The 14,335-nt window shown below is 42.4% G+C and overlaps 1 protein-coding gene across 2 annotated transcripts in view; it reads right to left on the bottom strand.

Annotated features, from left to right (window-relative positions):
• Positions 1 to 950: 950 nt before the first annotated feature.
• Positions 951 to 14,335, bottom strand: part of col5a3a (collagen, type V, alpha 3a) — a 62,228-nt gene continuing 48,843 nt past the window's right edge. For both annotated transcript variants that reach the window (XM_056252591.1, XM_056252594.1), the window contains 29 exons: positions 14,064 to 14,171; positions 13,750 to 13,839; positions 13,505 to 13,558; positions 13,312 to 13,419; positions 13,117 to 13,224; positions 11,879 to 11,932; positions 11,730 to 11,783; positions 11,531 to 11,638; positions 11,121 to 11,174; positions 9,043 to 9,096; positions 8,054 to 8,107; positions 7,821 to 7,874; positions 7,626 to 7,733; positions 7,501 to 7,554; positions 7,362 to 7,415; positions 7,222 to 7,275; positions 7,090 to 7,143; positions 6,897 to 7,004; positions 6,677 to 6,730; positions 6,474 to 6,527; positions 6,086 to 6,193; positions 5,780 to 5,833; positions 5,574 to 5,609; positions 5,254 to 5,307; positions 4,857 to 5,169; positions 3,970 to 4,082; positions 3,783 to 3,851; positions 2,867 to 3,100; positions 951 to 1,104 (listed from right to left, as the gene is read on the bottom strand). In XM_056252591.1, coding sequence (XP_056108566.1) covers positions 958 to 1,104; positions 2,867 to 3,100; positions 3,783 to 3,851; positions 3,970 to 4,082; positions 4,857 to 5,169; positions 5,254 to 5,307; positions 5,574 to 5,609; positions 5,780 to 5,833; positions 6,086 to 6,193; positions 6,474 to 6,527; positions 6,677 to 6,730; positions 6,897 to 7,004; positions 7,090 to 7,143; positions 7,222 to 7,275; positions 7,362 to 7,415; positions 7,501 to 7,554; positions 7,626 to 7,733; positions 7,821 to 7,874; positions 8,054 to 8,107; positions 9,043 to 9,096; positions 11,121 to 11,174; positions 11,531 to 11,638; positions 11,730 to 11,783; positions 11,879 to 11,932; positions 13,117 to 13,224; positions 13,312 to 13,419; positions 13,505 to 13,558; positions 13,750 to 13,839; positions 14,064 to 14,171 — 2,568 coding nt within the window. In that variant the 3' untranslated portion in view covers positions 951 to 957. The remainder of the gene's footprint in view (positions 1,105 to 2,866; positions 3,101 to 3,782; positions 3,852 to 3,969; positions 4,083 to 4,856; positions 5,170 to 5,253; positions 5,308 to 5,573; positions 5,610 to 5,779; positions 5,834 to 6,085; positions 6,194 to 6,473; positions 6,528 to 6,676; positions 6,731 to 6,896; positions 7,005 to 7,089; positions 7,144 to 7,221; positions 7,276 to 7,361; positions 7,416 to 7,500; positions 7,555 to 7,625; positions 7,734 to 7,820; positions 7,875 to 8,053; positions 8,108 to 9,042; positions 9,097 to 11,120; positions 11,175 to 11,530; positions 11,639 to 11,729; positions 11,784 to 11,878; positions 11,933 to 13,116; positions 13,225 to 13,311; positions 13,420 to 13,504; positions 13,559 to 13,749; positions 13,840 to 14,063; positions 14,172 to 14,335) is intronic.

Raw genomic sequence — 14,335 nt, 5'->3', positions numbered from 1 at the left:
AGTTTACATAAAAAAAGAAGCATCATTTAGTCAGTCTTCAGTGTAATGCTCATATGACGCCTCTCTCTCAACCCAACACAGTAATTTTCATTCATTACCACCACACACATATATGAAGCACTTGAGCGGTGTGGAGCAAAGGTTGATACGCTTGCACCATGGAAACATGGATCACTGACAGGGAAACATACAAGGCTGCCCGCTAACAAGACAAGCAGCTTAAGTGAGCGGACTACTTTACATATTAATAAGCAGCTGGGCTCCATTTAAGTCATGCACATGCGTTTGAAAAGCTCGGGCCTTATTTAACATTGCTTATGTATGAGCGTACACTGATTAAAGATGAGTAACACTGCAAGTTTGATGTGACAGGGAATATTCGAGCGAGGAATTACAAACAGATCGGGGTGGTATTTTCTTGTCAAAACTAGTAAAGAGGTATAACTTCGCCTCAGTTGGCATCACATTGCAGTCAAAGGCAGGGAAATGGGTCTCAGAAATATTTACTCTTCAATGTCGAGGCAGATCCCTCAAGTGGCAAATGAATTTCAAATCATCGCTATCAAATGAGACAAACAAAAATGAGATCCGTGTCACGGGCTGTAAATTCAACATACATGCTTTGGGCTAAAACGCTCTGTGGCGCAGATGACGGACAAATGATGTATTGGTTTTTTCGGCCGGAGCAGTTCTCGGAACTCTAGTGGGTCACGCCTCGTAATTTAATCCACAGGTGAGTAGAGTATAAAGAAAGGCAGGAAACGAGATTTTAAAAAAAAAGAGTTCCCTTTGATAAATGTGCTTAGTGGTTGGCGTCCTTGCGTTGCAACCATGGAACTGAGGGCTTTTGAAACCCATCAGATGTTCAAAAGTCATTTGAAAAACATGCCACAAACCCACCGTTTGCATATTATGCAATAAATATCACTCCCTTCTGTAGCTGGCAAGTCCTCTGCGTTAGCCGTTAAAACACACTGGTCCGACATGGAATCCAAACTTCTGGTTGTTATTCCCAAAGTCTGATACTGCTACATCTATGAGCGGAAGAAGCTCTGATCGTGGAGACTCGATCCGCAGCACGGTCCTCTCTTGACCCTTACGTGTCTGTGGGAAGAAAACGAAACGTTAGCTGAACGAAGGCTTCTGGTTTTAAGCACATTCTCAAGTGGAGTTTTGCTCTGCAATGATTTTCTGAGTGTATCCCTGTGAGGTTCTGGATATTGCGTTGAACTCCTGCTGAAAAGGCTTATTTGGGTGCTATTTTAGAATTAGCGTGTTCTGATTGTTTTTAGCTCCTCATTTTCTGCAGACGGAAGGCTAATTTAAAGTGTGGGTGTTTTTTTCCTAAGGAAATGTTAACCTAATACCTCCCAAACAGACAAAATTACGGTTTACAAAACACACACGTGGTGACGGCATTACCAGGTTCATCAGAAAAGAGCTGTTTTAGAACAGTGCCTCATTTAAAGTAGCTGAAAATAACCACGAACACAGGTGTTTTGGCCTTCTTTCGATTTTTATCTTGATCAGTCGATTAGGACTGTGAATTCGAGCACAGATGCTTTTCATAAACTGTAGCTCATCAGTTGGGAAATATTTGAATTTTTACGTTTCCATTTCTCTTTAGAAATTGCACTATACACCCACTATTCACATATACACTATTCACCCACCTGTGGACAAACTGGTTGTCTGACAAACTAAATTACAGTTATATCTGGTTTTGTTGATAGTTTATAAAAAGCCTACATATATTTCTACACTACAAACCACAAAATTAACAAACATTATTATAATTGCATTATACACTAATATTCAACAGTTTGGGCTTGTGATAAATATAGTGCATGCAATCAATTAAAAAGAAAAACGAATCAATCGCACATTTTTACACATCACGATTAATTACACCTAACATTACAGTTTTTAATATATATTTTTATTGTAATAATTTTAAAGCCTATATCTTAAATATTTGTTTAATGGCATCTTTTTTATAAAAGTGTACTGCAACTAATGTCTGTATGAAATTTATACATACTCCCCCCTCAATTTTAGCCATTAATTATAGCCATTCAGCATTTCAGTATAATCTATACATTGTAATATTTATTAGGCTTTAGAAAATACAACAACTTTTAATTTAAGTGAAATTAAAACAATCTTTACATAAACCCATTATAATAAATATCTTCAAACCTTCAATATATCAGGGCTCAATTTTTTCGATTGGCCTAGTCAGACCACTTTAGATTTTTACTTGCCCTTACAAAATCCACACAAAGTTAATGTTTTTCGTTGTTTTTTTACTTATGTAACCTTGTAAACAGTGCTTTAAGATTTTCAGGTAGGTCTAACAGGTAGGATACATACAGAAATGTAATAGTTATCAAACACTTCATAGTCTTCACTGCATGAATTATAAATGAAATATAGATTAATCCTTATTAAAGCTACAAAAGTTATTCAGTCTAGAGCCGCAGGTTTATTAGGCTGCTGTCACATTTGTAGGGTTGAAAAATAATCAATGAAGTTGTAGTTATCTGATTGGTCAGTTTGAATGTCTCACTTTGGGTTTCAGTCACATGGTCAAGGAAGGGATAAAGGGAGATTGAACCGTTGCTCAGGGCTCTTCACTTCTCTCTAGTTTTAATTCGGTATTAACTTTGAAGTACTACCTATTGCGATACAATTTCGTCATACTATAGCAACACTCTCCCACATATTTTTGAATATGTGTTTGACCCCAAACTTTTAAAATGGTATCATTGTATATGTCCACCTCATCAGAACTGCAGTGCTGCTCAATGTCATAAGTAAAAGCTTCTTGTGTGGGATCATTTCATCTATAGAAACCACCTCTCACCTGACAACCATCGTACAGTGACGTGATAAAGGGCGATTTGGCTTGCGTCATCTCCTCGTCGTTGCTGCCGAGGAACCGCACGGCACGTTGATGGCTGTGGCTCGTCGCGTCGTACCAGCCGATGGAGTTCAGGCAGCTGTAGGTGAAGGTCTGCGTAGCTGTGGCACTGAGGAGCTTCAGGAAGGTCAGTTGGACCACTGCCACTGGGTTTCCATCAGTGTCAATGTAAGAGAACTACAGAAGTGGGGAATCATGGGTAAGCAGCACTCAGCTTAATCAAAGACAATTCTGTAGACACACTTACTGTGTGACATCCATACAAACTTGCACACCCATGATAGATGTTATTTCTAATGAAGGCAAGAGAGACTGACATCTGTCTGCCTAAATCTCTATAACAGGGTCAGATGTCACACCTTATGAATGAGCTGCAAGTGAAACAGGCCTGTTAGCTGTTAGTCTCAAGCATCATTTAATGAGTCGAGACGGATGGAGGTCGCAAGCGCGCACTCAAGAGAGTTTGGCCCAAGGCGTTTCATATAGAGACGCGGATAAATTCCGTTGTATCCTTTTTCTAGACCAGACATAAAATGTATTTTTTTTTATTTTCATCAAAGACACGCATCCATTGAGTGATGTATCTCAGTTAATTGCTTGACAGTTTCGAAAATCTCTTTCACCATTGTTCGCCTTTAATTTGAGAGTAAAAAAAAACCTCCATAACAACGTGCCTATTTATTGCATTAGATCAGACAATACGTTTCTAACAAAGTGTGCACTTTGTGTTTATCGACAATGAAGAATTTGGAGGCGAAATGCTATATAAAAAGGTGTGTAGATCTAAACTTGGTGCTGCATACATGTTGACAGTCAGACAGTTAAAAGATGAGAGGAAAATATTTGATGAGAAAAGCACCTGTTTGCCCTTTCTGTACCGGCTGTACCAACTGCCCGCTTTTTCTTTGTTCCAGGCGGCCAGCTTCACCTGTATTGAGAGACGAGGAGACAGATCAGATGTGTTTTTCTTCAGACTCCAGAAGGCCTGTTGAACTGAGACTGCAGGAAGACGTGTGTAGTGTACGTGAGTATGGTTTGAGAGTCACCGTTTCAAATCGTTTCTCAGGGTACAGACAGGTCTCCCCATCCGCAGTGAAGTTGCAGAAAACCTTGATGGAGTCTCGATGACAGCCTTGGTTTGGGTCAATCCAATATTCACCTAAGAGGGGGTGGATTGCAAGATCTCTTTAGATAGTTTGAAATACTCATTTAGCTGGAAAGACTGATAAGAGGGGTCAATTCAGTAAACTGTCATGTTCACTGAGTATTTCCAGTATTTATATTTTTCAATTAAATGAACACACAAAGAGCACCAACACAACATTTTTATATGCGATGTAGAATCATTATAGATTTCATTATAATCAGTGCTATTTGCCAAGGTCATGTGGTAAATTACAATTCCATTCCTGAAGTTGAATCAAAATGAAAATAAAGACATTCCTGTAGCTCGAACAGTAGAGCATGGTGCTAGCAACACCAAGGTCAATGGTTCGATTTCTGGAAAATGCATGAACTGATAAACCGGTCACTTTGGGTAAAAGCATCTGCCAAATGCAAATTCATACTTAAACTAATTTTAACAAGAGTAAGGAAAGTTTGACAAACTTTGAATGTCATTTTGATATTTCCAGATGTATGGTGTAGCATTTAAAAAAGCTGATTAAGGGACATCAGAGGAGTAGAGTGATGTCAGACTGTGGTAGTCTGCTAATCTTCCACAACCAAGCACTCGAAACTGGCCTGCAAGATGGTGAATTGCACTGTAAAAATTCCATTCAGCTCAGGTTTTGAGATGTTAGCTTATTTGCATAATTCCTCTAGTGAACAGACAGCATGTGCAAATAAACCCAGATCAGCAGGCATTCTTAGTGAATTCCTTCCTTTGGATGTAATTAATGAACTATGGGGAAATGTGTTTAGACTTCCTCACCATCTTTGTATTCTGGGTGACACAACATCAGCTCCTTGCATGTGCGGGCAGGACTCTCGAAGGTCCCGAGTGGTTTTCTCATGAGCTCCACCTCTGTTTTCATTGAGTTGAGTGAAGCGAACACCTCCTCCATGCCTTCTGGGTCATCCAGAGACTCGTCTGCCTGTAGGAAATCCTCCATGTTAAGCTGGACTACTTCCTCCTCCTCCTCAGTCTCTTCCCTGGCTCCGACTCCTTGTCGGTTTGAGTGTCTCCTTCGCTTTTTACGTCCCTCTCTGATTGGCAGTGGCTCGATCATGGTGGCTGGCGGGCCCTAGGGAAATAGAGTGATGGGAGACATGAGGAGACAGGATAAAAGACACAAACAGAAAAGTAAGGAGAAATCATAGTGGCTCACAGGTGGTCCAGGTGGGCCAGCATGTCCTGGATCTCCTCTTGCACCGATGGCTCCCTTTGGGAGAAAAACAGAAACAGTTTAGTCAGGCATCCCTAAATTTGGCACCTTCCTCAAAGGCCACTGCCAACTCAGAGCTTCATATGGCGATCCGTTCAGAGGGATTATCCAAGTTGGAGCTGCAGGATACAACTCTGGCACTGCCAATGTCTTTCACTCAGGTTTCATAACAGAAGCAAGAGCTCAGATCAGAACAAACTAATACCAGATAAACAGAGAGAGGCTAAAAAAACAAGATTGCAGTGAGAAAAATATATACTAACCTGGTCTCCTTTAGATCCTTTCTCACCTATTGAACCCTACCAGTGAGAAAGAAAGTGACAGTAATGAAAAAAGCAATGTGATTTCACAAATCAATTTAAAACCACAGGTACCTTCAAAAGCAGTTCCACACACAAATAAATAAATAATAAGGGCTAATGAATAAATATAGTGAGAAAAAGGAATGCATCTGAAAAAGGCAACTTACAGACAACCCAGGGGGTCCAGGTGGGCCAGTAGGGCCAGTAGGGCCACCAATTCCCTATTATCAAGAGATCAAAATAACGTTTCCACTTAGACCATCATTAATTAATGGCATTCATGCTAAAGTTTTTATCGAACATTCCTCATGAAATGTTGAAATGCTACTTTCTCAGGTTTCTTAGCAACTGCAGTTTCTGATTGGCTTGTTTGTGATGGAGAAATGTTGAAATGCTACTTTATTTATACATAGACAACTAAGAAAACTGTATATACATACACCGTATAGGTAATACAGTTTAAATATACATACACCGTCTCCTTTGGGGCCTTGTACTCCCTGATTTCCCGGCAGGCCTCGATCTCCTTTCTCTCCCATCTCTCCTGGAGGTCCAATCAGGCCAATCAGCCCTCCATGACCCTAGACAACACAAAGGACAGCAGAGCTATAATATACAACTTGTGCACTGAGCCATTACAATTTCCACATGCCATAATGTTGCAAACACAAAGAATATTTCAGCATGACCACATTGCCGGGAAGTTATGCTTTGATAGTTTTATGCTTGTCTTTAGTGAGAGATGTAATTGTCGTTCGGTTGCATTTACAGCTCTCTTAGGCTGTATAGTTTACATCTTGCGTAAAAAAAGTGCACATCTATGATGCAGTCAGGTATCACACCTTTATGATGCTTTCATACCTTATCTCCTTTACTGCCAGGATCTCCTTTCAGTCCTGGTAATCCAGCTGGCCCCTATATAAAGTAAAGCCAGTCACAGAGTGCAATTTCATTGCGAGGCAGAGTTTACTGCAAGCCCAAAATCATTTGTCTTCTTTTCTTAGACCAGTATTTGATACAGTTGTAGATCGATATGGGAGAGAAAGAAGTGGTGGAAACCCTACCATAGGTCCTGGGGGGCCCGTTTGCCCTGGGGGCCCGTTTAACCCTTGCTCCCCCTGGAGAAGAACCAGGCAGAGCGATACGTTCAAGATAGATTAAGCGGTCAGAGAGGCCAGTAATAAGTGTGGGTGAGTCACATGGTTAGATATTTGCTATCTACAGCAGATTGATGTACTGTAAAAAAAAAAAAAAAAAAAAAAAAAAAGATGTGCTTAGACTCACAGCAGAGCCTGGAATCCCACGCAAACCCTCTGGACCAGAGTTTCCAGGGTGTCCCTGTGGTCCGACAGGCCCTATCTTCCCTATTGGACCCTCTGCACCAGCAGAACCCTGACGAAGATAGCAACGTCCTAGTGTAAAACATGTATATGCTACATATGAGATTTTAAATGAAGGTTTAATATAAAGGACTTACCTTTGCCCCCTTTTTTCCCTGTTTCCCTTCTTTTCCCTCAGGACCTACATGTCCCTGTGTAGAAGGAGACTAGCGATTAGATAACACAGTATGGAAATCATTCTGTACACAATTCACAGTGGCCAAACCCACCCTCCGTCCTGGTGGCCCTGGAGGGCCAGGCTCCCCTGAGGCTCCTTGGGGTCCCTGTTAAAAACAGAATATTTATTTCAATTCGTTTCACAAATGTATACTTTCATCAACATCACAAACTGCTCGAATACTCTACTTACAGCTTTACCAGGATCGCCATTATCCCCTTTAGCTCCTGGTCCACCATCAATACCCTATAACAACAATTATGTGTATTCACCATCACAATGTGTCAGTCTTGAAGCTTGAATTGATACAGGTGTGTGCTGGCGCACTTACATTAGCACCTGGCTCTCCAGAGGGTCCCGAGTCTCCAGGAAATCCAAGGGGACCCTATTGAGGGAAATGGATCATGTCAGAGTAACACCTTCCTGACAGTTTTAACTATGGGAGTAGTTACTCACTGGGTTTCCTTTGGGTCCATCTGATCCAGGTGTGCCTCTAAATCCCGGGGGCCCTGCAGCCCCAGAGGGGCCGGTCTCACCCTTCTCACCCAAGTCACCTTTTTCTCCCTTGACATAGAAGCAACAGGAAAGTTAGTGATACATGGGCGATGAAAGACTAATGAGAAAAAGAGGTAACAGGAGGAAATTACTTACAGAGGGGCCAGTTTCACCCACATTTCCCGGATTCCCTGCTTCTCCGTCCTCACCCTAGACAGAGCACAGAAGAGACAAACAAAGAGAATAAAGCAAAAAGAAAGCGATCATCCATCATACTTAGGCTTACATGTTTACGTAGTTACAGAGGCAGCACCCACCAACAAATAAATACAACCTCCCCCATAAATCAAGAAAAACACTTGTACATAAACACAGTAAGAGAGGTCTACCTTTTCTCCCACCACTCCTGGCTGGCCCACTCCGCCCGGCATGCCCTGAGGACCCTTGCCACACAGAACAAAACTGGGTCAGTTTCATACATAATGCATGCAAGGCTGTCTCCTCTACTTGCAGACTGTTGACATTACAGTGATGAGATTACAGACTACCGAACACAGTCTCTGTGTATATGTAATCACATTTTATTTATTAAGCTGAAGCGCCATATTGTTCAGCTTCCTCCTGGCCGAAGCGTTTATGACTGCAGTTGCTGAGTATGAATGTCTCAGATGAGTCTAAACTAAAGTGTCTGCCCTGGTCTCTTGAGTCTCTCTGCTGAGTGCCTTTAAGTGAGGTGAACACATGAAGCCAAATGGATGACCAACACATGTAAACTGACCGCTTTCTTCATCTCTTACCCTGACTACCTGTGCCGTGTTCATTTGATGGGCACCATCAGCCCCGTTGCACATCTCCTCTCTTCTCCAGCTCAGGGAGAGTGCTGGCGTATGGGTCACTGTCGCGTCTCTCGCTTTTCAATTATTAACACATGGGAGATGTTCAAAGGCGGCCATTAATAGAGGTAAATATAACTCTCTCTCAGGGATGATAGTCTAATATTCCTTAATCATTCATAGAGAAGTAAATATAACTCTTGCAGAAGGATCATATCACACTTCTTGTTAATAATTTAACACTCAAAATCAGCAGAGGGTGGGCAGAAAGAGATATGGGGAGGATGAAAGACTGAGGCAAGAGAAATGAGGTGTCGTATGTGACCTCATGACAGCCTAGGGGGTTTCATCTACGGCACGGCAGAGTGTTGATACAAAGGACGGATTCTTTGGAGTCGTAAAGCAAAGCCTCCTCATTATGGCTCAGCAGTACTGAGGTGTTTAACTACAAAACAACCCCCAATCAGTGCTGATATACTGTCCTGCACTTGAACCCTACAGCACAGCAGGCTGATAGCCAGGAAGGAAAACACAAAGACACTTACCTCTCCCCCAATGGCTCCCTGGGGGCCACGCGGACCATGTTGTCCTGGAGGGCCCTGATGAGAAGCAGAATGATTAAGCATTTCCTACACATCATTAGACATGTACTCTCTCTCCTTCTCTTTTTCTACAATCAGCACCTTTCTCGGTGTCAGTCTCTATGACATGGTGGTGACAGGCTATTACGGGCGGGCTGATTTCCTCTCTGTGTGCTGTGTCTGGATTTTAATAAGGACCATCTTACTTCTCCATTCTCTGGTTACACTGCATGCATTTTCAACTCCTGAAGCATACCTCTTAGTGCTGCAAAGGGCGGAACACAAGCCATTAATCAAACTGGCCAAAACCCATTGCTAGTGCGCCGCACGCAGTCTCCACCGAGAGATATTAGTGCTTCGCGAGGCATCCAGCTGGATAGGCTGCTGCAGCGAGCATCAACACCAAGGCTGAGCGTGTAGTCTCAAAAATATACAACACCCCCAAACTCGAGAATCCATCACAGAGGCTTAACACAAACCGGTACAGAGAAAACGGGAAATTCGGTGGCTATGCTTTAGGGCCTGGAAATCCCATGATCCACGGCATTCGCTCATGGATGAGACGGTCCCAGTGAGGTCTTGTGGCTTTGTTTTTGCTCAGTTTTGATGCACTTCATCTAATCGTGCAAGTGTGTGGAACCGTTGAGAATCTTGTTTTGCATTCCTTCATGGTTGACGGATCCGCGAGAAGACTGTCACAAAGGAGCGCGCTCATTAGACAGCCCAGGCTCACGGTAATCTGATTAGCAGCTGTCATGCTGCCTTCCACTTCAGAACCAGCATCACTCTCTCTCTTCTGTCACTCTCGGCTCATACGGACCTGACACTTATACACTCACACACATGAATGATGCCCCAGTCTCACATGGTTTCTTTAACAGTTTCCTCATCTCTCAGTGTTATAGATCTCTACAGACCCTACACACACACACACACAAGAAATGCTGTACAGGTTTGAAACGATGGACTGACTAGTGTGATATGTGAGTGAATGATTATTTCTTCATGAATAAGTTTGTACCACAAATTATGTTTTTACATTTCATGTTTATCTAAGTAAATGTGTAAATGTAAGTTGTGCATGCCTGCCATGCTAGGGTGTTACGGGTGGTTACCAAGCCATTTCCAATTGGTGTACTGTATATGCTTATTACATATTGCTCCTTAGATCTAAGGTATTTTTAAGGGATCATCCATTTTCTCATCTGCCAGGTGAAAATGTGCTTACTTAGAACAGTGGTTTCCAAACCTGATCCTGGAGCCTCCCCAACAGTGCACATTTTGTCCTCTATTCAAACACCTGATTCAGATCATCAGCAGGATGTTTCAGACAAAGCAGATATTAAAATAGTGCATTGTTGGGGGACCCCTGGGACAGGTTTGGAAACCACTGGCTTAGCATAGTAACAGCACAGTGTCTTTGACAAGTGTTATTATTTGAGGTATCATTCAGGTTTGGGACAACTTGCGTGCAGAAAATTTAGTACTTCGAGTGAAGGGACTTGTTTCTTTTAGAACCCTTTACATTTGGAGAATGTTTTTTGAAATTACATTTATACATTTCAGTTTTTGAATTTGAACTGAGGTAGCACACAGGACGCATGATTGCAATTTGAGCAAGAAGTAGAATTAAAATTATTTGCAAAAAATATATCAAATTAACTGCAGAAGTGTCTTACAAAAAGGTTTACAGTTTGGTTTTAATAGGCCTTACACATAGACAGACAAACAAATGTTTGAATATATAGAAATGTGTACAACTTATATATATACTTCTTTATATTTGACAATTTTATGGACTAGGTTGGAAGAACACTTCAACACAGACTACAATCGGTTCAAATTGCAATTCAACTTCCTGTGGAGTATGGCAAATTATATTCAAATTCCAACTCATTAACCGATTGGTAAGCAATTATTAAATTTTGCCCAAACCTCCTGCTTGCATTTTGTAGTATTTATTGGTATAAAGAAGACACACACAAAAAAATATTATAGTGCCAAAGTATTAATATAAGGGCTTTCTGATATGCAAATCTTACCATAGATCCAACATGGCCACTTTCTCCCTTCTCTCCAGGGGGTCCAGGCATTCCCTAAATGAACAGATTCAGATTTAGAGCTGTACCGTTTCAGAATTAACCCCCTCAATGAACTGTGAAAACTATGTCCCACCTGGATGAAGATGAACTAAAATTTTGCAAACACAGTGCATTCATGCATGCAGTCAATAGATAAGGACATCTGGAACTGACCGAATGCTCAATATGAGACGCAACAACTCAGGGATGCAGGTTTAAAATGGCAGTCTAGTTACAAAAATGTCCAGCAAATCAAGCAACCCTGTGTTATTGTTTTCGGATAGACCCAACTTTGATTTAGTTTGTTTTGTTTTGTTTAACTTTTAGAGTCACAGTCTGTAAAAAACAAATGTATGTGGCATATCCTGTACCTGCAACCCTGTTGGTCCAGTCGCCCCTTTAAAACCACGTGGACCTTCATCTCCTTTTGGGCCGTACATTCCTTGCTGTCCCCGGGGCCCTGGCTCTCCATCCAGACCCTTAAAGAGACATCAGTGCTGGACTGTAAACATGCGCAGAATTCCAAGCGATCTTTCACACATTGTCACACACACCACATTTATTACATACTGGTGAACCTGGCTGTCCAGAAGGTCCTTGGCTCCCGGGCGGCCCTGGGGGACCCTGTGAGATAAGATACAGAGATACAGTGTTACGTACCTCTAATGAAAGTTTATGTAATATTCATTCCTTATGACAAAATAAGAATAGATACTCACCCCTTCTCCTTTGTCTCCTTTGCTGCCTTTCTGCCCTGGTCCTCCTGTCTCCCCCTGAAAAACATACTCATGCCCATTAAAGGTGCAATGTGTAATATTTCTGAGGATCTATTGACAGAAATGCAATATAAGATCCATAACTATGTGTTCAGTGGTGTATAAAGACCTTACTCAATGAACCGTTATATTTTTATTACCTTAGAATGAGACATTTATATCTACATAACCGCGGGCACCCCCATCTATGAAGGTCGACATATTGTGACGTCATGTTTCTCCCATAGCCGACAGCGAACAAACAGCGGTACAGAGCGCGTTTCGTTCATACCTTGAAAGAGAAGCCGCAGAAAGCTAGAAGCTAGCCATAAACACCGTAAGTAGTGACTTTTCCCTTGTCAGTGGTGTAAAATATGTAGTTGGATTGTTTCATGTAACTTAGTTCTTCTCCCTCACTGTGTTATGGCTTTGAAAATCAGCTGATTAGAACCATTGACCGTAAAACAGTAACGTTACAGGAGTCACCAACCCGTCGATCGCGGTCGACAAGTCAATCTTGGAAGCATTTTAAGTCCATCGCGAAGAGTTTTAAAAACCAGAGAAAAAAAACTATATTTTTATTCATTATTTATTCATTTGTGTGTAGTAAATGGTGTCTAGGGGATGCGGAGGCGCGCGCGTTGTTACAATCACGTCATTTTTGCCGCGCGCACCTTTGCGCTCATGCGGACGCGTCGAGTATAAACAATACTTTACGCTTTAACCAGCTCAGCCACAGCCCTACAACATAACAGCTCATATTAGCCAGCTAAACTTTTACTACCCTGTTAGAAAAAATATGTAGTTGGATAGTTTCATGTGGTTCTTCTCCCTCGCTGTATTATGGGTTTGCTATGTGGGGAGAAATGTGCTGGTTACGTTCGTGAGACAATCAGCTGATTACTATTATTATATTATATATTAAGACCCTTGATCCTCACCTGACTATGGCTTTGTAAACTTTATCCATGATGTGGTTTATAATGGACTGTGGTACAGAAACTTGGCTTATTCTGGCTATTCTCTGTTGTCCGTTAGCCACCGTAGCTTCTTCGAAAGAGAGGGGTGAGCAGTGGGCTGAGCCCTTAGCTTAGTGCAACTCGCAACCGAACCGCTAGATGCCGCTAAAATCTACACACTGCACCTTTAAATAACAACCAGCATGACATGCTCAACTGCTGAAAAGGTATTCAAAGCTGTACCTTATCTCCGTCTTCTCCTGGTGGACCAGGTGACCCTGCAGGACCAGGTAATCCCACAGGCCCTTGTTCTCCATCTCGCCCAGCAGGGCCAATTGGACCTTTCTCACCCTGAAGAGGAACGGAATTGGTAATTACTCTTGAAGCTAGCATTAAACATTCTCATTTCACAGAATACAACATCCTGCTGACTCTCACCGGCTCGCCCTTCTCTCCCATTGGCCCAGCGGGGCCGACACCTCCTGTACGACCAGGCTGACCAATGGCACCTGCAGCTCCAGAAGGTCCTCTCTCTCCGGTGGCACCCTGTGCAGACAGAGAAATGCAACATTTTAGTTAGGTGAACTATAATAAGGAAAATCAAGAGGTATGACAATTGGAAATCACTTACAATTGGTCCTGCAACACCAGGGGGGCCTTCTCCACCCTTCAGACCATCAGTACCCTAATAAACCATGAATGTAAAAAAAGGGAAGCTGAGAATCCACATGTCAAAAAATCCTACAGCAACTGCTATCTGCGTATTTGTTCAAAGCCTGCTTTCATACTGGAACAGTTGTCAGGTATGTAAAGGCAGCAGCCATCACAGTGGGGATTCTGAGAAGATATTCGCTCAGATATGCTGAGGTACGTTACCGGAGTGCCAGGTAAGCCTCTTTCTCCTCTGAATCCACGACGACCAGCAGGACCACTCTTCCCGGGGAGCCCTGCGGGGCCTGGATCTCCCTGGAGAACAGAGAACACAGAAAGATGGATCTCTGTTTCCACAACTCTCTCACTCATTAGGAGTCATCCATCATTCTTTATAGGCACCGAGTCATGCTGGGAGCTCTATTCATATTGAATGAGCAGAAACATATGGAGTGTAGTGAGCGATGTAACTTATAACAAGATGAATGTGTTTGGTGTGTTTCCTGATGATGATGTTGATTCTAATGCTGATATCTAACCTTGGTTCCCTCTTTGCCAGCAGCTCCTGGCAGACCTTGCTCTCCAGGGGGTCCTGGGGCACCTGGGTGTCCCCTGTCACCAGTGGGTCCAGTCTCCCCAGTTTTTCCCTGGAATAGGAGATAAGACAGCTTTATTGGATCAGATCAAACATTTATAAATGTTGAATAGTTTCATGGAACTGAAAAAAAGGACCTTGTCATAACACCCGGTGCAATGCAGTGCCAGGCACAACGCAAGTGTTTTTTGCTAGTTTCAGCCAGACGCAGTTATA

Source organism: Rhinichthys klamathensis, unplaced genomic scaffold, assembly GCF_029890125.1.
Source record: "Rhinichthys klamathensis goyatoka isolate OS25496 unplaced genomic scaffold, OSU_Roscu_1.1 h1tg000004l_1, whole genome shotgun sequence".
Classification (NCBI taxonomy): Eukaryota; Metazoa; Chordata; class Actinopteri; order Cypriniformes; family Leuciscidae; genus Rhinichthys; species Rhinichthys klamathensis.
Note: the sequence above shows the minus strand (reverse complement) of the source record. Positions and strands in the feature narration are given on the sequence as shown.